Genomic DNA, 25498 nt, shown 5'->3' with positions numbered 1-25498 from the left:
TTGCAGCTACTCCTGAGTAAAGACCACTCTGTCTTTAAGAGTTTTATTGTACATACTATTTACATTGCAGAGATATTGGAAAACATGACTGCCTAGTCGCTCCCAGAATCCGGCAATACCGCCTTCCGGTTTCCGGTCCAACGTAAGAGCTTGGGGACCCCGAAACGCCTCCCCTTAGCCCTACGTCTGGGCGCGCGCCTCAAATTGGGCGCCGGAAGGGGCTGCGTCCCCTCTCCCCTTTGTTGGCTGGGACGTCGCTGTGACTCCGCTGCGTCGCTTAGCCTTCTTTCCTCTACTGGCTGTTTGAGTCGGTGCAAGGGCTCAGAAGCATCTCGGAGCCCTCCCTCCATACCGCTCCAGTCCTCATCTCTCCTTCCTGCTGACCCGCTGCTGACAGCTGACGCTATCGCTGGGCGAAGTGCTGGTCAGGATGACTGTAGGGAGTCCCCCTGACAGATGGCTTCTTGGTTTTCTAAATAATATCATTATCACCCTCGGGCTCTGCCAAGGCCACAGCAAAATGTCACACTACTCAAGCCTCTTAGGTACATTAATTATTGTAGATAGGTACATTAATTATTGTGCAAACAATTCTGAGGATGCACCTACGTTATATCTATGTACTACCTATAATTCTTTGAGAAGAATGAAAGTGCTTCAGAGGTATAGTGTGTACAAAGCCTAAGCTAGGTGGACCAATTGGTCTGGCGCTGGCTCAGGGTAAAGCAGCTTCCTATATTCCTGTGCTCCAAACCAACCTGAAATCTCGTAACAATGGCTTGCCTTCTGTGCCATTTAGTCGTGTGCTGCTAGAAGCTCCTCTTCTTTTGAGAGAACAAGGAAAATTGTGTGTATTTTTTTTATTTCAGAATCATTCACCTAACCACCTAACCAGCTAATAAGAGTTTCAGGTGGTCTGTTGGAACAAATGATTTGCAAGAGGAAGCTGGGTGGGAGAGTAAAAGGTAAAGGGACCCCTGACCGTTAGGTCCAATCGTGGACGACTCTGGAGTTGCAGCGCTCATCTCGCTTTACTGGCTGAAGGAGCCGGCATACAGCTTCTGGGTCATGTGGCCAGCATGACTAAGCCACTTCTGGCTTCAGGGTCATGTGGCCAGCATGACTAAGCCACTTCTGGCGAACCAGAGCAGCACACGGAAATGCTGTTTACCTTCCCACTGTTTATCTACTTGCACTTTGACGTGCTTTCAAACTGCTAGGTTGGCAGGAGCAGGGACCGAGCAACGGGAGCTCACCCCATTGCGGGGATTCGAACTGCCGACCTTCTGATCGGCAAGCCCTAGGCTCTGGTTTAACCCACAGTGCCACCCACTGTGCAATGGGTATGTTTTTCACCCAACCACAGTAAAAATTACTGTATGTGGGAAATGTGGGTCTAATGCTGATTATGTTTCTCACACATAATCTTGTGATACCTCTCATGTTTTACTTGTGGAAGGCAGCCACATTGTGGGAGAACATTGTGGAGGTAAGTTTGTCCTGTGCCTAGGAGCAGAAAGTGTTTTGCCTCTGTGGAATTTTTTAATGAGATTTAATTATGTCCCAGTTTTCTTTCTCTCTGGCTGTTTTCCAGAGCAAAGGCTAATTTAATATTCACCTTCATACTGGTACTTAAGGTGAATTTTAGAAAAATGTAGTGGGACTTGTTGAAGAGCTTTTTTTAAAAAAAATCAAACTAATTGCAAGAGGATGCAATCATTCTTCAGTGCAATTGCCCCCTCATGGTTTCTGTTTCTCCAAAATGTCAGGCTCACAGCTTGTCTGCTTCTGTGTTAAGTGCACTGATTTGGAAGTACAATTTAAATCAATGGGATTAGCTCCTATATAAGTGTGTCTACTTTTTTAAAAAGGAAAATAAACTTAATTGTCTACCTGTACAAGGGAAAAAGGCTCAATATAAAAAGAACCTAAAAGCTTAGCCACACTTACTTTTCACCCTGCTCTTTTCAGGCACAGATCTGCACTTTAAAGTTTTGTTTCCGAGCAATCTCCCTCCTTCCTTCCTTCCTTCCTTTCGTTTTGCCCCAGAACTTTTTTTCTGCTCAACAAATGGCAATTGGGGCTTTCTGTAGCTTGTTGTTTGCTCTGATCCAGCTTTAAAGAGCATGTTTAGTGAAGAATGTTCTGGAGCAAAAAAAAGTGCTCAGACACAGAGCTTTAAAGCCGTACTTAGAAAGTGCAGAGGACATAGCTGCCAAGTTATCCCTTTTTTAAAGGGATTTTCCCTTATGCTGAATAGGCTTCCTCGCGAGAAAAGGAAAAACTTGGCAGCTATGTCCTAAGCCCTAAGATCACATTGAAGAAAGTTTGCACCAGTACATTGAAAGAAAGGAAGCTGAGTCCATCTACTTCAGTAATTGCCTACATGACTAGCAGCAGCTCCTCAAGGTTTCAGGCAAGGAGTCTCTTCCATCCTGGAAATGCCAGGAATTGAATCAAAGACATGCATGCAAAGCAGATGCTCTACCAGTCTTTTGTGGTGCTCCACTCACACTGTTGCTCTGGTGCAACAGCTGAAGACTGCTTAATTGTCAGTTGCAATCAGGGCCGTCTTTACCCAGGGGTGCAAGGGGTGTGGAGCACCCAGGCGCCAAATTCTGGGGGCAGCTAAACTAAATTTGGGGCGCTGGGCGGATCCTTGTACCCCGGAGGCAGTGATGGGGCTGGCAGCAGTGCAGGTGTGATGGTGGGAGCAGAGAAGGGACCCAGATCTGTGGTGGAGGAGTGTTGTGGGAACAATGGCAGTGTCAGGGGTTTTTGCCTACAGCTGCAAAATGTCTCAAGCTGGGGTAAACATACTGGGGTCAACACACGAGCATTAACACTAATGCACCATCCACTACACAGCCTATCATTTTATACACCAAAGCTGCTGAGAAACATAGGGTACTGCAAACACAAAAATAACCCTGTTGGACCAGACCAGAGGCCTATCTCAGCGGTCACCAGTGTAGAGCTTTTCTGGTTTTCAAATGACAGTTTTTCTGATTTTCAAATGTGCCTGTGTTCTCAAAAGGTTGCTGACTCCTGGCTATCTAGTCCAGCATTCTGATTGCACAGTGGTCCACCCAGCAGATGCTTCTGCAATGCATATAACCAGGGCATGAGTGCACCAGCATTTTCCTGCTTGTAATTCCAAGTAACTGGTATTCAGAAGCACACTGTCTCTGATACTGGAAGTAATACAGCATAGCCATTTCCTACATCTTCTGAAATTCCTTATTTTATAATCCCGGCCTTTTTTTTCACCCATCTACCCTAGCCATAAATACCCCTTCAGTTACAGATATTTAAATTGGATTGACTCAAAACCCTCACAGGGATATTGGCACACATCTGACATATTAAGTTCTTGCCTATTAAAAAAAAAAATAAGTGTCCCAGTACCAGACATGACATTCCCCAGAGTGGCTGGGGAAACCCAGCCAGATGGACAGGGTATAAATAATAATAATAAAATTAAAAAAGAAAGAAAACAGAATGGCTATCTGTCTCAAATTCTGGCTAGTTTTTCCATTGCAGAAATATATCGCTGACTGTTTCTGCAAATAACTAGATGCATATATTGTTTCATGCTCTCAGTCTCCTGGTAGTTTTCTCTCTGATTACACTGCACACAGTATAGTCTTATGTGTAGACACATCATGAATCAATGTTATCTTGTAATATTGCCTGGTTGTAATATTAAGTTTGCCTTTCAGAATTTGTGCTTAAGCTACCGTAACCTGAATTTTATCAATGAGTGGCACGAAGAAACAGGAACCGTTGCCATGGTCTCTGTGTTGCTTAGCATCCAGCTCAGTAGCTCCTTGGCTTTCAATCTTTACAACCAAAATTTTGAATAAAATGACATTGATGAACTTCTGCAGGATGACTCTAGAGAACATTTTTATCCCCCTGAAGATTTTTTGCTATTCTCACACAAGGTGTCTGCAGATAAAATCTGAGCAAAGGGATATCAGCCTCAGCGAAATCTCTGCTGAGCTGTAGCAAGATTCCAGGAGGTTAGAGGCGCTCACCCAAGGTTTGTGTTTCTTTGAGAATCAAGATGCGATGGAGGCCATCTTAAATCAAGATGTGGTGGAGCTTTAAAAATATGTCCCCCCCCCCAAATATTTACACCTGAGTTTAGATGGATGGAATCCAGATCTTATAGCATGGTCATCTCAGTGCAGCACTGGAGTCCAAGGCATCTCTCCCAGCCTGTTTCAGCAAGCCTGCCAAGATGGTTCTGGTCATCCAGCCCCGCATGGAATTCTGGCCTTTCCAGCAGCTCATGGAAGACTCCTCTGTCCACCTTTCTTCTTCCCAGCACATCTTGCTAAAGAACCCAAACCTTCTGTAAATAACACTCCTTCCTGTCACCACACACACACACCCCTGTCACTTTGCTAACTTCTGTCTGCCCAGGCCCAAACACCTACTTTGATATGGTCATCAACACCTTTTGTCATGTTAACAGATTGGCTTATCCCCCAGCTAGCTATGTGAAGCTGCCTGGGCTTGTGAACTGAAAGCAAAAGTGCTTGGCTCAGTTTTAATTAATCAACCTTTGCTTAATTTATGAGTTTGCTCACATTATAGTTCTTTACTTAATCAAGATATTATGGAGAGTCTGCCTCTCCGCCAAACTCTTAACAACATTTTGTCCCATTTTCTTGCATTTACAGGTAGATATATTTGCAATGCAAATGCAGGATGTGTTCGAATAAGTTCCAGAGCATTTCTGCACAATGCATACATTGAAACCACAAGTGTTCCCAATCCCAGAGCTACCTCTTTATGTTCTGCTATATAAGAAGAATAGTTGTCAATTCACTATTTGGGAAAAGTAAAGCAATACTTTATTAATATTATGTTGTTATTATTATTTAAGACTGTTATGCTGCAGTCCTATACACACTTAATGGGACTAAGTCCCACTGAATTCAGTAGGACTTACATCTGAGCAAACATGCCTAAAATTGCACTATTACTCTCTAACCTCCAATAAGGTCAGGTTATGGATCCGTTTGCCAGCTAAGAGCAATGTGTTTCTAATAAAATTATGAATGTGTCAAGTACCCAGGAATATTAAGTAGCAGAATATTACACATACCATACAAATGTAATTGCCATTCAGAATGCAATTCAGCATTAGAATCATAGCAGAAGTTGGCCCTCTCCTGGGTGATTTAATAATTACTACCCTCTAAGCAGTTTCAGAGAAACTAGTCATATACTGTATTACATTTCATTCTATAGAGTCCTTGTACCAATTTTGGGGACTTGCCTCTCTGTTTGTTAAATACTTCATAATACTTTTGCCTTTCTGATAAGATATTTGTTTTCCTACCATTAAAACAATCTATTGAAGAATGTAGGATTGTTGGGGTTTTTTAGGTTATAGCGAACCCCAAATAATTTTTATTCAATATATCTCAAAATGTACATGACTGAGACTTGTGAAGTTTTGTGTAGAAATCTGTCTCAATTAAAACTGGGCTTAATGATATCAGTTAGTCTTAAAGTGTTCATCTCTATACCATCTGTACATATCATAAGGTACTGCTCCCCCCATTTGTCTGAAGAGTGAAAAGTCCAGAGGTGAAGTGCTTATCTCACTCGGCTTAGTTTCTTTTGGAAATTTGCTGGAGGCTTAAGGTATTTTGTAGCATTTGATTTTTTTACAAAGATAAAAGCTGAGCCAGGCAAGTTCCTTTGTGAGAAAAGTACCACCTAAGTACCTTATTGTTGTTAGGTATAACAAAGTTGCTCTGTACCAGAGGACAAATAAGTGGGCACCCTCTCTCACCTGGCTGGTAGTGAGAAACAGAAAGAGAGTGGGATGTGTGAGCTGGAAGCAAGAAGAGGCAGAAGCCAGACTGTTGTTTGTTTGTTTGTTTGTTTGTTTGTTTGATTAGAAGCAAGACAATTAGGGCTACGGTATGCTTGATTTCTATTTGATTCCAAGGCTGTGACTGAGAGAAGCAAGACCTTCTGGGGTGTTGATTAACACCCCAAACTCAGATTGTCTGTATGTGTAAATACTGTAAACCATATATCTTAAAGACACCAGAGTCTCTGCTGTCCCTCATTCTAAGAAAACCAGACCCTGGGAATCTCACACCGCTCAGAGACTGGGGTGGCATGCAACAGTATGTTATTTATGCCATGTGGTTGAAACCAAGGCAGGTGGGTTTGGAAATGTACCCTGACAATACATCTCACTATTTTAGATCTTCTCCCAAGAGAATCCTTTTTGCCTGAAAAGGTCCCTTACTCACCACAGAAGATTACTGAAACCAAGGTCATTAATATGTGGAACATAACTGTCAAGTTTTCCCTTTTCTCGTGAGGAAGCCTATTCAGCATAAGGGAATTTCCCTTTAAAAAAAGGGAGAACTCGACAGCTATGATGTGGAAACATGCCCTCCTCCAAGCAGTTTTTGCAAACGTTTTTACTTGTGACTTTAAAGTGTACTGTGCAAATGAACCTAATAAATTTGTTTCATTTACCATACATAGCAACATATAGTGTTTCCCTAAAATGAGTCGGTCTCCAAGTGATGCATAATTTTATACACTTCTGTAATGTGACATCACCTCTTAACTGCCTTGTTGTAGTTTAGTCGTTTAGTTGTGTCCGACTCTTCGTGACCCCATGGACCATAGCACGCCAGGCACTCCTGTCTTGCACTGCCTCCCGCAGTTTGGTCAAACTCATGTTCGTAGCTTCGAGAACAATGTCCAACCATCTCGTCCTCTGCCGTCCCCTTCTCCTAGTGCCCTCAATCTTTCCCAACATCAGGGTCTTTTCCAAGGATTCTTCTTTTCTCATGAGGTGGCCAAAGTATTGGAGCCTCAGCTTCAGGATCTGTCCTTCCAGTGAGCACTCAGGGCTGATTTCCTTAAGAATGGATAGATCTGATCTTCTTGCAGTCCATGGGACTCTCAAGAGTCTCCTCCAGCACCATAATTCAAAAGCATCAATTTTTCGGCGATCAGCCTTCTTTATGGTCCAGCTCTCACTTCCATACATCACTACTGGGAAAACCTTTGTCGGCAAGGTGATGTCTCTGCTTTTTAAGATGCTGCCTAGGTTTGTCATTGCTTTTCTCCCAAGAAGCAGGCGTTTTTTAATCTCGCGACTGCTGTCACCATCTGCAGTGATCAAGGAGCCCAAGAAAGTAAAATCTCTCACTGCCTCCATTTCTTCCCCTTCTATTTGCCAGGAGGTGATGGGACCAGTGGCCATGATCTTGGTTTTTTTGATGTTGAGCTTCAGACCATATTTTGCGCTCTCCTCTTTCACCCTCATTAAAAGGTTCTTTAATTCCTCCTCACTTTCTGCCATCAAAGTTGTGTCATCTGCATATCTGAGGTTGTTGATATTTCTTCCGGCAATCTTAATTCCGGCTTGGGATTCATCTAGTCCAGCCTTTCGCATGAATTCTGCATATAAGTTAAATAAGCAGGGAGACAATATACAACCTTGTTGTACTCCTTTCCCAATTTTGAACCAATCAGTTCCATATTCAGTTCTAACTGTAGCTTCTTGTCCCACATAGAGATTTCTCAGGAGACAGATGAGGTGATCAGGCACTCCCATTTCTTTAAGAACTTGCCATAGTTTGCTGTGGTCGACACAGTCAAAGGCTTTTGCATAGTCAATGAAGCAGAAGTAGACGTTTTTCTGGAACTCTCTAGCTTTCTCCATAATCCAGCGCATGTTTGCTATTTGGTCTCTGGTTCCTCTGCCCCTTCGAAATCCAGCTTGCACTTCTGGGAGTTCTTGGTCCACATACTGCCTAAGCCTGCCTTGTAGAATTTTAAGCATAACCTTGCTAGCGTGTGAAATGAGCGCAATTGTGCGGTAGTTGGAGCATTCTTTGGCACTGCCCTTCTTTGGAATTGGGATGTAGACTGATCTTCTCCAATCCTCTGGCCATTGCTGAGTTTTCCAAACTTATTCCAAACTTCCAAATCTAAAAAGTCCCAAATGCTGCAACCTTTCCTCATAGTGGGGTTGTATTGAGTACCATTGTAGCAGGGGCCCAAAGGGCCCCAATTAAGGTAATAATGTAATTTCCTATAAATCCTGGAATATGCTTATATTAGTGAATTATGGTAACCTGTTGCTTTAAAGAAACTGATGCTTCAGCAAGAAGCCGTCCCTACTGGGATAGAAGGTCAGCTAATACGTAAATCACAAAGAAGCAATTAATAAACTAGAACATAAATTGTTACATCCACACGTAACACAGGTTCCCATACATGCAAACTAACAATATGTAACAGATCACAGTAAGAATCAAAGTTTAGTTAGCAACTGTTATAAGAATTTTGAGGTCATATATATATATATATAATAATTGTTCATAAAACATGTACATAAATGTACCGGCACATGTCTGAAGCAGCACAGGAAAACAGGCCTGACTGACACCATTTTGACTCTCTCAGACCTGGCGTTCCTCTGCAAGGAAGAAAGGGGGGGGGAACCTTCTCATTGTCTCAGGAATTAAAGTGATAACCCTGGCATCCTGATACCTGAGTGCCAGACAAAAGGGTGTGATTAACTTGGCTGGGAAACAGGGAAATGTAAATATCTCTCAATTTTGTTGATTAGGTTTTGGGGGCAGGGGGCAGGGGGCAGGGTCCAGACTGCTCAGATTACTGCCACCAGACCTCCCCGTTCATGATGTACCTATGATGAATCTAGGGAGGGGGGGGGGGGTCTTGGGCTACACCCCTTCTGTGACATATGGATGATGCTTCTGGGGGGTGGGCTGAAACCAATTTCAAATTTCTTTTTAAGGGCAAGACATCTTTGTTTGGGGCCCTTCCTTGTTCTCCTGCGTGAGAGGAAGGACCCTGTTGCAACAGCGAAATAAAAGTGCCTTGCTTCGTTCGTCCTGGTTTGGTCTCTGTTATTTGGTGGGCAGGAGACGCTTAAATTCGTCTGTTTGCCTGGATCCTTGGGCTCTCCCTGGGTCAGGATCCATTTCTCTGGGTTCATAGGAACCAGCTTAAATTTTACTTCACAACGCTTATTGCGCATGCGATTAGGTAATGACATACGTATTAAATATGAAATGAGGTGATGAATATTAAATATTAAAATGATGTAATGCTTTATGTGATTGGTTAAATCAAAATCCTTTGTCTGAAATGTTATAAATTCCTGCCTGACCTTTGGGCAGGGTTGCAGTTTTGCGAAAAGATTCGACTGTAACCTTATTGCTTTGCAATAAACAAAATGGACTCCTAACTCCTCTTGTCTCTGAGTTTTATTGGCTAACTCAGAAGATAAGCCATTTTTTGGCTTACAACACCATGACAATGTGATTTCGGCCCACCCCTGGAGTAGGGAAGGGTCTGCAGAGCAACGTTATCTGCCTTATGCATAGCTGGATAAAACAAATCCCGACATATCTGGCGGCAGAATCAGTGTGCCTTTCTGCAGCCGAGAAGGACGGTAAGAATTGAAGAGAAGGAGGCGGGGGGGGGAGAGAGAGAGAGCCACGTTGCAATCTTGCTCACTGCGTGGCTGGACACGGTGTGTTAAACTGGGGTAACTAGGGCCTAAATCAATGCCCCAGGCCCAAGCGTCTTCCACATAGCAACCGTTGTCAAGGACTTGCTGCCGTTGATCACGCAGGTCCTGGCAGGGGTGAAATAAATTCATCAATGGCACGCTCTATCTATATATGTATATATATATCTACAAAACACCAGGATGGTGGTACAGAAGACGGCGCTAAAACCGGAAGCGAAAAATAATAATCCATATTTGTCAAAGGAAGCTGCGGGGATTGCTCGGAGATTACAGCAGCTACGGTTCCGCCGAGGTTTTTCCACAACGAACCTAACAGGACCCGGCAGCGCGAGCCTGTCAGACATCCAGACTACAGAGATAGAAAGTAGTAGCAGGGGACGTTAGATATTAAGAAATGGCTGGTTAAGATGGAGAGTAGTAATGTTAAAAGTTTTTTTTTAAAAGATACAAAATAAAAAATGCCTACAAAAAGATATAGTGAGGTCCATTTCTATCTCTATGGATAAACCATGGCCGTGGAATAGATGTGTGTTTCTCTCTGCTCTTTGGCACCTCTATGGTGAAAACTCTCCATCCTGCGCGTTGGACGTTAGGTTGGAAAAAGCAGTTCAGCATGAGACCGGAAGTGCGCCAAAGGGTGCAGGAACTGGCTAAAGTGTGTAGTTCGGCTTGTGCTTCTTTGGGTGGCACAACAGAGGGGCTTTAATGCCGCTGCTGCTGCTTGCTTTAATTGCCAGTTTGCGGACCTTCCCTGGCTTTCCTCATGCTGCCCGCAGACTGTGCCCACAGGTGATATTGTAGTAATAGTAGTAGTAGTAGTTATTGCAGTTACATCAGCGTGCCTGCGGTTTATGGAGTAGAATTGGAGAGGCCCCTCCTGTCCCGGCGTGTTTACTATCTAAGTTTAAATTCAGGAGTAAGGGAGCCCCGCCCCCCGCCGGCCTTGGGACGGGGTGGCGGGTCCAACCCCAGAACCTATTTGTAGGGTTAAAGCCGAGCCCCTTCAACAACTGCGGGAAGTAGTGTTTCAGCTCATTGTGCAGCGGTACCCAGTGTTTCATTTGTAAATGAGGCAAGTCCTGGATTACAAGCCTGCTTATGAGGGATGCCTAGAAATTCCATACACACACCCATAATTTACAGTAATGTCAAATTTTGTATGGGGCTATCAAATGCTTCCTTATCTGATACCCCATGTCTTTTCCTAGAGAACAGGCCAGTTTAAAGAATGTTGGTTATATCGTTTCCCAGTTAAATAGCAACATTTTTCTTGCTGTACCATTTGCCGTTTTAGACTGGTTTCTCTACTCACCCAAGCCTTGGAAGACTGTGCTGAACAAAAGCAGCAACTGCAGGAGAACCTAACACAATGCCAAGCTATTCTTGGAGACTGGTAAGCTGGAGGTGGGGAAAGAGGAATATGTGCCAGTCCTATTCTAAAGTTTCAGATAATTGTTTTTTTCTTTTTAAGTGAGGAGGAAGCAAGCTGTGTTAGTAAAAAAAACAAAAACAAAAAACAACTGTGTTAGTTAATTCTCAATTTTCCATCTCCCTCTATTACCATGCAGAAGAGATGAGTCCATACAGGGTTTTTTTTTATAAAAAAAAGCTAAAAACTAAGAACCTTGTTGTTTCCTCAGGATGTTTGGGCAAAGAATATTGTTATTAATGACAATAACTGTCTTGTGTGCTGTTTGGAAGGATGACAGCTGTGGAAGAATTATTGGCCATACCTGTTTCTTGCTGAATGCATGCTCTGTGTTTCCTTTCTGCTAGGAACTCACAAGCTCCTGAATACCCAGTCCTTGACGATGGCAAAAATGATAATCAAGGTATGGGAACAACAGTTCTTTACCAGTAGCCCCAGCCTCTGTCTTCAGTTAGGTGTTCTCTCTTTCCTTTACCTACAGCTGGGTACTTTTGTCTGTGTCTTCAGACTTGGAGCCACTTCATTGTGGGATCACACTGGTATTCAGTGTGTTTTGCACTGATAAAGGGGTGGTGTGGAGAGAGAGAGAAAAAGTGGGGAAAGAAGCAAAGTATGACATTTATAAAACAGTAAAAAAGAAAAGCCCCAAACATTTTGGTGCAGATTTTATTTAAGGTCCCTTCCAACTCTGCAATTTTTTCCCTAGTAAGGCTTTACATCTTAAACTTGGCTGTGGCAGTTTCTGTGCATACTTGGGTAGGATCAAATCCTATAATTCTCGCGATACATAAAACTGGCTTCTTTGCATTGCAGGCCCAAAATTCTGCATCCAATCATTTGGAATATGCCATAGACTTGCATTTTTGTTACTGTAATTGTGGTCTGGTTCTACCATATCCTTTTCCAGCATTATCTTGAGTCAGACAACATACTCTGTCTTCATGGTAAAGATAAGGGACCCCTGACCATTAGGTCCAGTCACAGACAACTCTGGGGTTGCGGTGCTCATTTTGCTTTATTGGCCAAGGGAGCCAGTGTACAGCTTCTGGGTCACGTGGCCAGCGTGACATGACTTCTGGCGAACCAGAGCAGAACATGGAAACGCCATTTACCTTCCCGCCGGAGTGGTACCTATTTATCTACTTGCACTTTGACGTGCTTTAGAACTGCTGGGTTGGCAGGAGCAGGGACTGAGCGACGGGAGCTCACCCTGTTGCAGGGATTCGAACCGCCGACCTTCTGATCGGCAGGCCCTAGGCTCTGTGGTTTAACCCACAGCACCACCCACGTCCCTTGTCTTCACGGTAGGCACATTCAAATAAAGTTTAAGCTATCTGGTTAATGAGAAATTTCACTATGAGGAGGTGGTGTGGAAAACGTAACATATCTCATTGTCCATAAATGACTGTGCTTTAAAAAAATATCTGCATCATTGCAGGGGGATTGGGCTAGATGACCCTATCAAACTCTACAATTCTATTAGTTTGTGATTTGGATCGGAGCGAGACAGCACTGAAAGACCTTAATTAATATACTATCTCTTTCATTTGTAGGAAGTGAACCCTCAGCCAAGGAGCTTGAGGAACTGGAACTGCTTAATAAAGCCCTGGAGAAAGCATTAAGGATCCGAGCAAAGTTCCAGCAGGCTCCATGTGAGGTTATAGAAAGTGCCAAAGCTGCAGAAAAGAAGGCTGTTAGTAGTGCTGATGTGAAACAGCAAGTGGATCATTCTAAGGAGAGCATCTCGAAGACGGCCAAAGTGCAATCTGTGAGCAAAAAGCCAATGCCTTCCAAAAAGCCTACAGCATACATGCTGAAAGCTCCCTACAGGACTGACTTAGATGTGAAAAGGTCACAAGTGAAAATGTCAGGCAGACTGAGCTCCAGAACTTCAAAGATGCCAGGGAGGAAGAAGTCAGCCAAAGGGGCTGCCTCCCCCAAAGCCATGTTGCCTGCAAAAGTAACCCAAATGGGTCATGAAAAGGTCTTTGCCACTGAAGAACCCAGAACACAACATGAATTTTCTAAATCTTCACATTGTGCAAAGCTAAACCCTTCATTTGGGAACCTTGTGGGTGGGGGAGACATTGCAGGTACAGTTGTGCCTTTTTCTGAAGCAGAGCATAATTTTGTTGGTCCTGCTCCAGAGTCTGTAGCCACACATAGCCATACGGAAGAAGGCACCCCAGGGGCAGACACAACATCCCAGATATCTACTCTACAGGAAAAGGGGTAAGTTTCCAGGAGTTAAGCCTTTAGCTGCCTTAACTTGCTTCCTCTTGTTTCCTTCTCCATCAAACACATTTTGGACCTGTTGAAATTTCTGAGCTATTTGTAAAGACAGTGGTTCTGAATAAATGTCCTTGACCTGAACTAATTCAATAAGTGGCAATACAAAAGAAATGCTTGTGGGATGGGTTGGAATTGACATGGTGTGATAGCAGTGCCTGGGTTATGGAAGGCCAGCTGGTGTCCATACAGCTAGTAACTTGCTTTTTGATATCTGAAATTAAAGATAAGGAAATCAAAACACGTATCCAGATTTTGAATATGTGTGTGCTAAGTATTATAATGCAGTTCCCTTTTTCCCCCCTTTAGGTTTTTGATGAAACTGCCACATCCATATGGGAAAGCCTTTTCCAGGTATACCAGGTAACCTTATGCAAATGGATGGGGGGAAGTTGAGGGAGGAATCTAAGCCTTTATGGTAGGAATGGCCTGAGTTATTAGTAATTTGCAAAATGGAACTGGGCTTGAAGGAGTATTTTGTAGTCTGTCTTCTGGCACATCCGCAGGTGTGGCACCAATCTGTGTGGTCTAGATGGGTTGGCTTTAGAGATCTTAAGTCAACTATACATATAGCCATGGGTATACTTAGTAGCCTCTTATTATCATGACCTTTGTTTGCCTTCTGCAGAATGGGTATAGGAAGCTGCCTGATACCAGGTCAGATTATGCGTCCCTCTAGCCCAAGAGTAGGGGACCTGCAGCCCATGGTCTAATTAGACCTGTCAGACCTTCTCATTTGGCCCACCAGGTCATTTTGGCCAGGACATGCCCACTCTAAGCTGGTGTGGGGCAGACAAAAAGCTGGCTCAGACAAAAAGGAGGCCTACAGGGGTTTCCTGAGGTCACTGTGACATGGGGGTCTTTGCCCATCAGTCAGACTTGGCCCATGGGGGTGAAGGTGATAATGGTTGTACCCTCTGGCTAGCATTGTCTGCTCAAACTGTCAGCAACTTTTTGGCACAGTCTTGGGCAGAGGTGGTACCCATCACCTGGTTCCTGTTGTTTCTAACTGGAGTTGGTCAAGGATTGAAAATGGGACCTTATGCATGTAAAGTATATACCCTACCTAACGCTAGTTTGGATAAACGTGTTTCTTTAGGCTGACGAACAATAGAACCTCTCCCACACCGACACCTTGAATGGTATAAATGATGTACTGTACTGTTATCCTGTTGCGTTTAGACATGGCTTACACTGTTTCCCTCTTGGAAATCATCAGTCTCTTCTGGTTAAATGCCAGGCAGTGATTCTTGGAGGCTATAGGTGACCAGGAGAGTTGCTGTTTACAAACCTGGGTTAAAATCTTATCATGTGACACCATCTATAACTATGTGAAGAAAGTAGTTCTTTGTGGTCACATCCACACCATGCATCTACTGTAAGTGCATTTAAAGCAGATGACTTTTCCCAAATAATCATGGGAATTGTAGTCAACCCCCCACACAGTTACAGTTTCTAACACCCTTAAAAGCTACAGTTCCCAGGATTCTTTGGGAGAAGCCAAGCATTTTAAATTTACATGTGGATGTGACCTGTATATGCAGTTTCCTTTGACATCTGAGCAGCTGCATAGAAACGGGAATACTGTATGTGATCAGAGACCATACATGACTGTCTTCTGATGTAATACTACTATTACATTTCATGTCATTACTGTATGGCTGCTGGTTCTCTGAATGCATCCAGAGCTAGAGTTAATGGAATGACTAGGGCTGGATCTAGACACATCAAAGAAGTGTTTCAGTCAGGGCCGTCTTAAGTGCCCCTGGCGCCGTGGAGCGACGGATCCCTCTGGCGCCCCCCCTGCCCTGTTTCCCAGCACGGTGGGCGGGCGCAGCGCGGCTGCCACAGGCGCTGCGCCGCGGCAGGCGGGCAGGCACAGTGCAGTTGTCGAACCGGCGGACCGGCCGGCCAGCGGGCGGGTGCAGCTCGCGGCGTCCTCCTGGCGGGCCGGCGCCATGGTGCCCTGCGCCACCAGAGGTCTACCTAGAGCCGGCCCTGGTTTCAGTTAAACGCGTTGCAAACTTTGTATGAGAAATCTGGTTAGCAAAAACAGAACTCCACATCGCCATCTGGTGTCAAAGTGTTAGAATGCATAAGCAACGCATATACTGTAAGACACTTTTTCTTTGCCAGTGTAGTTGAGTCCAGAGTCAAAAGAAAAATAATTAATACATCTCTATATCTGCATCTGTCATATCCTATGTATAAGATATGCTACTATGTTTTTAACAGAAACTAAAACAAGGGCCAGGGCCAGGGCCTTTTCAGTGATGGCTCCGACCTGATGGAATGCTCTGTCCCATGAGACTAGGGCCCTACAGGATTTAACCTCCTTCCACTGGGCCTATAAGACAGAGCTATTCCGTCTAGCCTTTAATTTGAACTCAGCCTGATCTTTTATTTTCCTTCTCTCCCCACCCCCCTTTTATGAAAATTACCTGCTCTGGGACCCCACAGCTAATTTTCCCCTGGCCTCCTCGCTGGCCCAAGTAGGACTAATTTAGCCAGCTAGCCCTGGTGACTAATCTAATGTTTATTGGATGGATTTCCCCCAAATTGATTTTTGAACTTTGAACTTTATTGTTATTCATGCTTTTATACTGTATTTTATGCTGCTTTTATGTTGTATTACAATTACTGTAAGTGTTTTAAATTTGTTGTTATCCGCCCTGAGCCCGGGTTTCTAAACCGGGAAGGGCGGGGTTTAAATAAAAATTTATTATATTACTAGTATTTTGAAGCCCGTTAAAATAACGGGTGCTAGAGCAGACCTGTTGCTCTAGCAACCTCGGGGACATTCATAGAGGCATCTTTGGGGTCTGATACGGAGGCTAGGGGTTTCCCCGCTGCCCCGATTCTGGTGCTCATGATCCCCGCATCACACGCCACCCAAAGCCTCCTCCTCTTTGCGACGCATTGGCTCCCTCCCTTCCCCGTCAGTGCAGAAGCTCCGCCTCGGGAGCCCAAATGCCAAGGCTGCTCCTCCCTTCCCACGTGTGCTGCCGGTGGAAGGGAAGCAGCGCCCGTGCGCCCGAGTCACGTGGAAGCGCAGCCGGTGGGGGCCCGTAGGAGTGGCGCCGCTGCTTATGGAGTGCGCCTGTTTGTGGAGCCGGCAGCTGCGGCCCGTCGCGCTGCGCGTGTTCGCTTCGGGGATCTGCTGCTCCCCGTCTCCCTCCCGCCCCTGTGGTAAACCCCGTTTAGAACCAGCCAATAGCGAATAGTGGGAGAAGCGTAGAGGGGGGAAGGGAAAGAAAGCAGCCTCCTCCTTCTTGCGCTTTAGCACAAGTGAGGCGCTGTCCAGCTGGGAGCGGCGGTTGGCGGCCGCAGGGAAACGGTAGGCAGGGGGGGGAGTGCGTGTGTGTGTGCGTCCAGTCCCTGTGTCCGTGGGGCACATGCGCAGTAGCGCGGACACAGGGACACAGGGAATCTGGGCGCAGAGACACTTGCACATTATTATATAGGATTATATTATTATTAAATGGAATCAATCTGTGTTGGCAAGAGGTTCTATCAAATTGTAGATTTGGATGACATAGTTCTGTCCTGCTGTTTAACTGAAACCACATGCGGTTTTCAAGTTTCAAAGTAAAATAGACACACAAATAAAAATGCATATGTGTATTAGGAGTCAAAATATGTATTAGGAGCCAAATATTTCCTCATCCTTGCAGCTTGAAAAGCATCAGTCACTAGTGTCTGACAAACGTCTGGGATCTAAATGCCAACAACAACTTTAATTTGGAACAGGCAGAATAATATCTGCCACTTGCTAAGTAAATATAAATCCATTGTTCCACTGAGTCTAAAGAGTCTAATCTGGTATGCCATGATGATACTTTTTGACCCCAGAACCTGGTCCTGGGTATTGAAAGCATTATTCTAGACCCTGTGATGTGTAGAGAATACCTTCCATCAATTTAAAGTGTGAGTCTCTGAATTCTGCAACTGCTAGCAGATTTTGCAACGAAGACCATATTCTGCAATCATTGCCATGTAGATTTCTGTATGGCTTGGACAGCAGACAAGGCTATCTGTTCTGCTGTGCTTTCTCATTGTTGATGGTCTTGATTACTCCAGTGGAAGCCTACTGTACACTACTGGAAAAAAGGCTTGCATCTCTCAAGTAAGCAGATGCCCTTCTGTGGCTTTAGCTATCTGAGAAAATGCAATAAGTCCATCCAGCAATTTAGGACAAGTTGTTCTCATCCTTGCCTATAGATGGACCAAATATACTAAATTTGATTACTTTTCCAATAGGATTATACAAAATCCTTCCTTCTTCCTCAGATCGTTTTGGAGTTTCTGTGACACAGGTCTGTTGATACACTCAGCGTTTTGGGATCCTGCAATGTAAGCAAATAAGTGTAGTTGACAGAAATACGATTGGCCCTGCTTCAGGAAGAACTGTAATGTGTGAGGTGTAAATTTCAGGCTAAGCCCAGTTCTTGCTAACTGCTTGTTCCCCTCCTTTGCAAATGCCTAGGCTGGGAGAGAAATGCCGTCTTTGCAAAACAAGCCCAGAAGCTGTTGCTGCAAGGAATAGTTTTATGGAGAAGCTACAAGCAACAGTATCCTTTTCTGGCTTTGGCTTTATAATGGGGGACAGGTGACAGCTGTGGCCTTGCAGATGTTGTCAGGACTCCAATGTCCAGCAGTCCCAACTAGCACGGCCAACCATCAGGTTTGATGGGAGTCTAGCAGTATTAGAAGGGCCACAGGTCCCCCAGCCATGCTTTAGAAGAAGTAAACATCTGTCTGCAGCAGTGACTTGATGAGTGCATAAGACAGCCTATGTGGAAAGAGCCTTTTGGGCACATCCAAGACCTTTTTTTGGGGGGGGTGACCCTAAAAGCCTTTATTTCCACTGTCTCCACTAAGCCTTATTGACTTAAGCTTATGGTCAGTTCTGCTTGCCTTCACTAGCCTTCAGTCCAGTCGAAGTGAAAGAAGAGTTTAAGCACCTACGTGACATTCACTCCCATGTGAGCCAGTGCATGGAAGCTGAGACCACAGGTAAGAAAGGTGATGAAGGTAGCTAAAATGCTTTGGGAATGTAATTTCAGTCTCAAAAAATTGTGGTGGAGATATCCATACCCACAACTGTGAACAGATTATTTGCCCCACAGATTACATTGGCAAGAAACTATGGTTTGGTGTGCACCACCACCCCAAATTCTCTATTTTGCCTCTAGTCAGTATGATGCATGTGGTTTGGAACACAATATATCTCACCAATATTTCATTTTTGAGTGTGCACTTAAAAATCCTAATGCATGGTAGCTGTCAGAACATAGCTTGCATTTCTTTATTTGTGAGACCCCCGCACTTGCAACTTCTCTGAGGTGCTAGACTTGAGGCTGCCTTCTCCTGAGTGATTCTGTGAGACCTGAAGCCTCTAATTCTCTTATTCCTCTTAGAGTCTCTTGGAGAAAACCCAACTTGGCAGAGACAGTACGAAAGTCTTCTGACTCTGGAGGGCCTGCAAACAATAGTGGGCCAGTGTCTGGACAAAGTGCACCAGTTAAGAGAAGGTGAAGGATATGATGTAATAACATTGTTTTGTTTTTTGTTTTTCTTTAAAATGATGTATACAGATAGATAAAATCAGATTTGGGAACTGCCATACCACACACTCATTCTGCATGCTTACCCTGGATGGTTGAAAATTCAGCACTTGTTCCAGGTCTCCACCTAGGCGTGGGCCATGTAGGGTTAGGACATTTTGTCATAATCCTGCTTGGCTGCCTTCAATGGCACTGCAGCGTTCTCAGCAAAAACAAACAGATCAGCCTTACCCTGTAACTAATTGCTCAGTTCCTAGCAATGCGTGGCTTGTTTTCTTATGCAGATACAGTAAGCAAATTGTGTTGCAAACAAAAGGTTTATTCTAGAACCATGGAGTTGCAAGTGTCTTTTATGCCATCTGGTTCAATTCCCTGCTTAATGCAGGAGATCAAGAGTATCCCCAGCAAGCATCTGCCTGGAGACCTTGAGCAAGGGAGAGCCTGCTAGCCCTCTAATAGATTGGTTCCACTGTCAATCTGCTTTTAACACTAAGACGTTTCAGTTCAAATCTTGCCTTATGAACCTAAGTAGAGCCTGCTGGATCAGGCCAGTGGCTCATTTTGTCCAGCATCCTGTTCTCACAGTGGCCAGCCAGATGCCTGCGGGAAACCTGCAAGCGGAACCAGAGTACAATCCATCCTATGGTTTCCAGCAGCTGGCCAGAAGCATTATGCCTTCTGTAGGAGCGCATTCCATATTTTAACTTGAGCCCATTAGAGATCTAGTCCAGGCATAGGCAAACTCGGCTCTCCAGATGTTTTGGGACTACAACTCCCATCATCCCTGATCACTGGTCCTGTTAGGTAGGGATGATGGGAGTTGTAGTCTCAAAACACCTGGAGGGCCAAGTTTGCCTATGCCTGATCGTCCTACCTTCTAGGTCAGCCGAGAACAACTCTTTGCCCTCTTCTTCTGTGTTCTAGCCCTTCAGGTATTGGCAGAGTGCTATCACTTCCCTCTTGGCCTCCTCACTTTTCTGCTTTGCTAATCCCCTGACAGCTATGGAGTCCCATTCGAAGCTGTTCCCTGCTAACTCCACTTGCAGCGAGGGATGCTCCTCTGCATGGTGTGCCTCCCCTGGAAGCCAGAGGTGCTGGGATGTAGAAACTGTTGGGCCACTGCCGCTGCTTTCTTACTCCAGCTTGGAGGAGCTGAAGGAGATGGAAGCCTTGAGACTGCAGGTGGCGATGCTGCGCCAGCAACTTGAGATACAGAAGGTAACTTGGCAATTAGGCTGCCTTTTATGGTGTTGGGGTCTAAGCTCTTTGCTCACTTCGTTCTGACATCCTGGTCAGGTTCAGCTGGTGGGGTGTAAGTCTTAAGATGTATGCTTAAGATAAATAAAACATTTAATAAAAATAATAATAATAATGTGATTGAGGTCTTGGGGGAGTCACTGTTGGTGGTCCCCCATTGCTTGAATGCACCAGGAGCTTTATGTTTAGTGTTGTGGACCCAAGTTTATGGAATTCCCTTCCAGTTGAAGTCAGACAGGCACTTTCCCTGCTGAATGCCCAGCACCTACTAAATGCTTTTTTCATTTATTCTGGCAGGCATTTTAATTGAAGTTTGATTTTTATAGTTTTAACTGATTTTTACTGCTTGTATTGTATCTAGAGACTTGCAGTCAAGTAGTATATACATTGTTTAAATAATAATACAAAAAATCTAAGGGCTGTAGCTCAGTAGTAGAACATCTGTTTTACATGTACAAGGTCCCAGCTTCAAATTCCCTATATATTCAGGTAGGGCTGAAACCCTGGAGAGCTGCTGCCAACTGGTGTAGACTGTCAGGATGTTCTACTCTCGAGTAGAACCTTGGCAGAGACACATGCCCAACTGGCATTTTCCGTCCCTCCTGGGCGATCGTTCAGGAGCTTCAAAAGCATTCCTCAGCCCGAACATCACAGCGACTGATGCCTTGGAGACATCAGCACACTTAGGGATCCGCAGAGGTTGCGTAACAGAACTCAGTAGCACAGCATTTGGCTAATCTACTTTATTTACATATAAACATACACAGAGCACTGCAACATGGCTCCCTCTCTCTCTAGCATCAGGCAGCAAAGAGAAAGAACAAAGGACAATAGTCCCACTTCAGGAACACACAGTAAGACAAAACATCCTGTCTACATCACTTCCCATTCCTGTGGAAAGTAAACACATATACAGTCATGTGATAGACAACATAGACAGTATACCAAGCCAGATGAAGCAATGGTCTGACTGTATGAAGCAACTTCCTGTGTTCCTAAATCTGGCTGTTTTATATTAGAAAGATTAATTTGTTATCCTGCTGCATAGAACTAAAAGTGAGTGGATGAAACAGAAGGCAGCTAGGGAATATGCTCTCAGAACTGGAAATTGGCCAGATGAAAACTCAGCTTTTACTTAATGATAGCTGTAGAAAGCTTTTCTATTGAGCTTGAACCAATTGTGCTAATTTATTGATAATATGAGTTCCGGAGTAAATTGCTCTTGCCTGATACCTTTCCTGCAGAAGCAAAGAAGCATCCCTAGAAACAAGAAGGTTTGGTGTGGCGATAAACCCTACCTGTGTTTTGTTACCCCACACTGTAAGCCCTTTCTCTTTCTCTCTATAATTAATTCTTGGAGGAGGTTTTCTTTACACAATACTCTTAGAAAACACTTGTCTGAGACACACACACACATAGAGAAGCCACCTCTTTTCCCTATAATGTTTCCAGAGCTAGTCCCATACTATTTTGCACCCTAGGCAAAGTTAACTACTTGCACCAATATTGTTCTTCTTGCCTGATACATTTGCTAACTAAGATTAAGATGTGACTTTAAGATTTAAAATTAAGTGAGTTTTCACTTTTTATGTGTGTATATAATATAACCTCCGATAGACTCTACAATCTATTTTATATAGACAAAAAAATTCTAATGTATGAATGGTCAAATTCTTAAAAATATTAAATAAAAGTAAAATATTATCAGAAATTTTAAAGATATAACAAAAATCTGCATAATACTGTGCCCCTCAAAGGTCAGTACTGCCTCCCTTTGTGGTCTGTGCCCTAGATGGCTGCCTTGTTGTTGTTGTTTAGTCGTTTAGTCGTGTCCGACTCTTCATGACCCCATGGACCAAAGCACGCCAGGCACTCCTGTCTTCCACTGCCTCCCACAGTTTGGTCAGACTCATGTTGGTAGCTTCGAGAACACTGTCCATCCATCTTGTCCTCTGTCGTCCCCTTCTCCTTGTGCCCTCAATCTTTCCCAACATCAGGGTCTTTTCAAGAGAGTCTTCTCTTCTCATGAGGTGGCCAAAGTATTGGAGCCTCAGCTTCAGGATCTGTCCTTCCAGTGAGCACTCAGGCCTGATTTCCTTAAGAATAGATAGGTTTGATCTTCTTGCAGTCCGTGGGACTCTCAAGAGTCTCCTCCAGCACCATAATTCAAAAGCATCAATTCTTCGGCGATCAGCCTTCTTTATGGTCCAGCTCTCACTTCCATACATCACTACTGGGAAAACCATAGCTTTAACTATACGGACCTTTGTTGGGAAGGTGATGTCTCTGCTTTTTAAGATGCTGTCTAGGTTTGTCATTGCTTTTCTCCCAAGAAGCAGGCGTCTTTTAATTTCGTGACTGCTGTCACCATCTGCGGTGATCATGGAACCCAAGAAAGTAAAATCTCTCACTGCCTCCATTTCTTCCCCTTCTATTTGCCAGGAGGTAATGGGACCATTGGCCATGATCTTGCAGTCATACCTCGGGTTAAGTATGCTTCAGGTTGAGTACTTTCACGTTAAGTACTCTGCGGACCTGTCTGGAACGGATTAATCCACTTTCCATTACTTTCAATGGGAAAGTTCACTTCAGGTTAAGTACACTTCAGGTTAAGTATGGACTTCCAGAAGCTATTAATTACTTAACCTGAGGTACCACTGTACATTGATTATTGCTTTCATTTTATTATCAATGGTCTCATTAGACCAGACATCCCCAAACTTCGGCCCTCCAGATGTTTTGGACTACAATTCACATCATCCCTGACCACTGGTCCTGTTAGCTAGGGATCATGGGAGTTGTAGGCCAAAACATCTGGAGGGCCAAAGTTTGGGGATGCCTGCATTAGACAGAAAAATTTGTGTTAAATTGCTGTTTTAGGGGGTGTTTTTCATTGTCTGGAATGGATTAATCCACTTTCCATTACTTTCAATGGGAAAGTTCGCTTCAGGTTAAGTACGCTTCAGGTTAAGTATGGACTTCCGTAACCAATTAAGTACTTAACCTGAGGTACCACTGTAGGTTTTTTGATGTTGAGCTTCAGATCATATTTTGCGCTCTCCTCTTTCACCCATTAAAAGGTTCTTTAATTCCTCCTCACTTTCTGCCATCAAGGTTGTGTCATCGATGGCTGCCTAGTTGGCTTAATGATAGCTCTGGCACGGAATGTTTCCTCTATTTTTGTCTGTATTTTCCTTCTTTCTTTTGGAAGTTCTTCAATAGAAGTTTAGATAGTAAACATGTAATCTGTGACAGTCTTAAATTCTCACGTTTAATGGTATCTTTGAGTAATTGGATGATGATAAAAATCACCATTTTCTGTAAGTTTTATTACATCGTTTCCCTCCTATCATTCTAATATAATGCATTAAGTTTGCCATAGGAGCAAAGTGCCACATTTTAGCCAACCATTCACTTGGTTTTTCATCTGTTCTCTTTTCCCCAGGTTCGGTCTGTAGCTGCCCCTAAGGTTATATCTCCTTTAGCATTAGGCTTTGCTGGCTATCCAAATGAGCCTCATTGCACCATCCTGATGCTGATTAGTGGCTTTTTTCTTTTCTTTTTTCAACATTGCAGGTTGCTTGAGGGACTCTGCTTTGTGGTTTTCCTGGTTCACACTGCAGAAGGCACCACAAGCAAGCACAGCTGGCTGCCTCCGCATATTAGCAGCCATTTACTGAGAGCTGGGAAAGTCAGTCAAGGGACAATTATACAATTCTTGCTTCCCTGATTCAGTATGTCACCTGCACTCCTCAACTTCTGAATGGTCTGTGTTGGAGATACTTTCCCTCCCCACTAACAGGTTGTCTTGTTTCCAGGCCATGGAAGCTGAACTCCTCCCTCTTCTAGAACCTGGACGTATTCAGGAAAGCTCCAGAGCATCACTGTACCGTGCCATTTACACCTTGCTATGTGAAGGAGGTGAACGCTTCCCTGTTTTTGTACATGATGAGGAGTTGCCCAGCTGACCTGACCTGACGCCTCAATCTGACATATGGCAATGTGCATAGAAAGCATTGACCTCTGGCTGCAGTCTTTAAATCAGTGCACATCCTTGGACTGTTGTGTGAATGATCAAGCTTAAAAGTACTCTAAGGGGCATTGCCTGCATTCATAAAGCAAATAAATTTCTTTTATACCTTTGAAATCTTTCACTTGCACAAATTTCTTTCAGCATCATCTGAAACCTCTCAAACAGGTTCTGAGGTACTCCCCCTTCCATAAAATCACCTTTCTCATTGAGAATGGAGGGGTGGGCTGTTAATGACCAAATATTCTGGTGTCTGCCATTTTGGCCATTTATGTGGCCCATGTTCAGGCTCCTGAGGACTTGAGAACTTCCTGTGAGCAGATTTCAACATGTATCAAAAAGTGCAAGGTTCAGGAATTCATAGAGGGATCGTACCTTGTTATACATAGTTGCATGGGGAGGAGGGCAACCCTGGTGCAAGAACTGCTGTTACAGCGCTGTGAGGCAAGGAGTGTCCAGAATGAGGGACTCGCTATTTATAGCCAGGAAGTGGACTAGTTAGGAAAAGGCATGTCTTTCAGTTCTAGGTCTCTCAACTACCACTAGAACTGTTCCATTACAAGTTGGGTGACTTCTTGAAATCTTCCTATGAAAGGCATCCACATAATTCTTAGTCTTAATCTTGATTTGCCCCTCCCCCAAAAGTAGTGATGGCCACCAACTTGGATGGCTTTAAAAGATTATTAGAAAATGGCTATCTCCTACCTCCACTGTTGGAGGCAGTATGTCTCTTAATACCAGTTGCTAGGAATCAGAAGCGGGGAGTGATGCTGTTGTGCTCATGCCCTACTTGTGGGCTTCCCATTGGCCCCTGGTTGGCCCCCGTGAATACAGCCTTCTGGATTAGATGAGCCATAGGCCTGATCCTGCAGTGCTCTTCTTGGGGTGCCAAACCCAGTTCCAAAACTGAGACTTTTCAGCACACATCAGCAAACATACCCTCCTACATTCCTCAGATGAAAATAGGGACATTCTTTTCTACATCAATATCACTCCTGGAGGTGTGGGGGGGGGGCTTTTTCTGCATGTTAAGATTTTTTCATGATACAGACAACCCCCCCTCGAAGCCCAGCTAGCTTCAGCACCCACCCTCAACCCCCATAACCTCCTTGGCCCCCACATCCCTCACCCCCCCCCACAGGCCTGCCTACATCCTGCCAGCCATATCCTTCCCCATCACTCCCAGGACCTTCTGCCCAGGATTTCCTCAGGCTGCTGCCTTCTCTTCAGGCCTGACCTGGCTCACTTTCTCCTTCTTGTTTTTATTCAGCATGGCCAGCTGGGTGGGTGGCTGGGGGCTCGCCAGGCCAGGGAGTCTCAGTCAGTGAGGACAGTGGCATTGGCATCGCCAGTGCCTTGCCCCC

The 25498-nt window shown here is 44.3% G+C and overlaps 1 protein-coding gene across 3 annotated transcripts; it reads left to right on the top strand.

Annotated features, from left to right (window-relative positions):
- Positions 1-10157: 10157 nt before the first annotated feature.
- TEDC2 (tubulin epsilon and delta complex 2) lies at positions 10158-24273 on the top strand. Of its 3 annotated transcripts, XM_060282387.1 has the most exons (11): positions 10158-10351; positions 10857-10955; positions 11339-11394; positions 12545-13223; positions 13590-13643; positions 17767-17851; positions 18188-18296; positions 18701-18814; positions 19848-20065; positions 21349-21424; positions 23923-24073. In XM_060282387.1, the coding sequence occupies exons 1-11, from the start codon at positions 10326-10328 to the stop codon at positions 23934-23936; spliced, it is 1530 nt and encodes a 509-aa protein (XP_060138370.1). In that variant the 5' UTR covers positions 10158-10325; the 3' UTR covers positions 23937-24073. The 3 variants fall into 3 exon arrangements, with proteins under 3 accessions (XP_060138370.1, XP_034987947.1, XP_034987945.1); XM_035132056.2 differs by lacking the exon at positions 21349-21424 and having other exon boundaries at positions 10159-10351; positions 13590-13634; positions 23923-24273; XM_035132054.2 differs by lacking the exon at positions 21349-21424 and having other exon boundaries at positions 10159-10351; positions 23923-24273.
- The last annotated feature ends 1225 nt before the right edge of the window (positions 24274-25498 follow it).

This window comes from Zootoca vivipara, chromosome 14 (assembly GCF_963506605.1).
Source record: "Zootoca vivipara chromosome 14, rZooViv1.1, whole genome shotgun sequence".
NCBI classification, from domain to species: domain Eukaryota; kingdom Metazoa; phylum Chordata; class Lepidosauria; order Squamata; family Lacertidae; genus Zootoca; species Zootoca vivipara.
The sequence above is the reverse complement of the archived record's forward strand: the minus strand, read 5'-3'. Positions and strand labels throughout refer to the sequence as shown.

Coding starts and splice junctions, on each gene's coding strand:
- TEDC2 (XM_035132054.2), top strand. CDS start 10,326: ATGCTGCCCGCAGACTGTGCCCACAG. Junction 13,224..13,589: donor TCTACTCTACAGGAAAAGGG/GTAAGTTTCCAG, acceptor TCCCCCCTTTAG/GTTTTTGATGAAACTGCCAC. Junction 18,297..18,700: donor CATGGAAGCTGAGACCACAG/GTAAGAAAGGTG, acceptor TATTCCTCTTAG/AGTCTCTTGGAGAAAACCCA.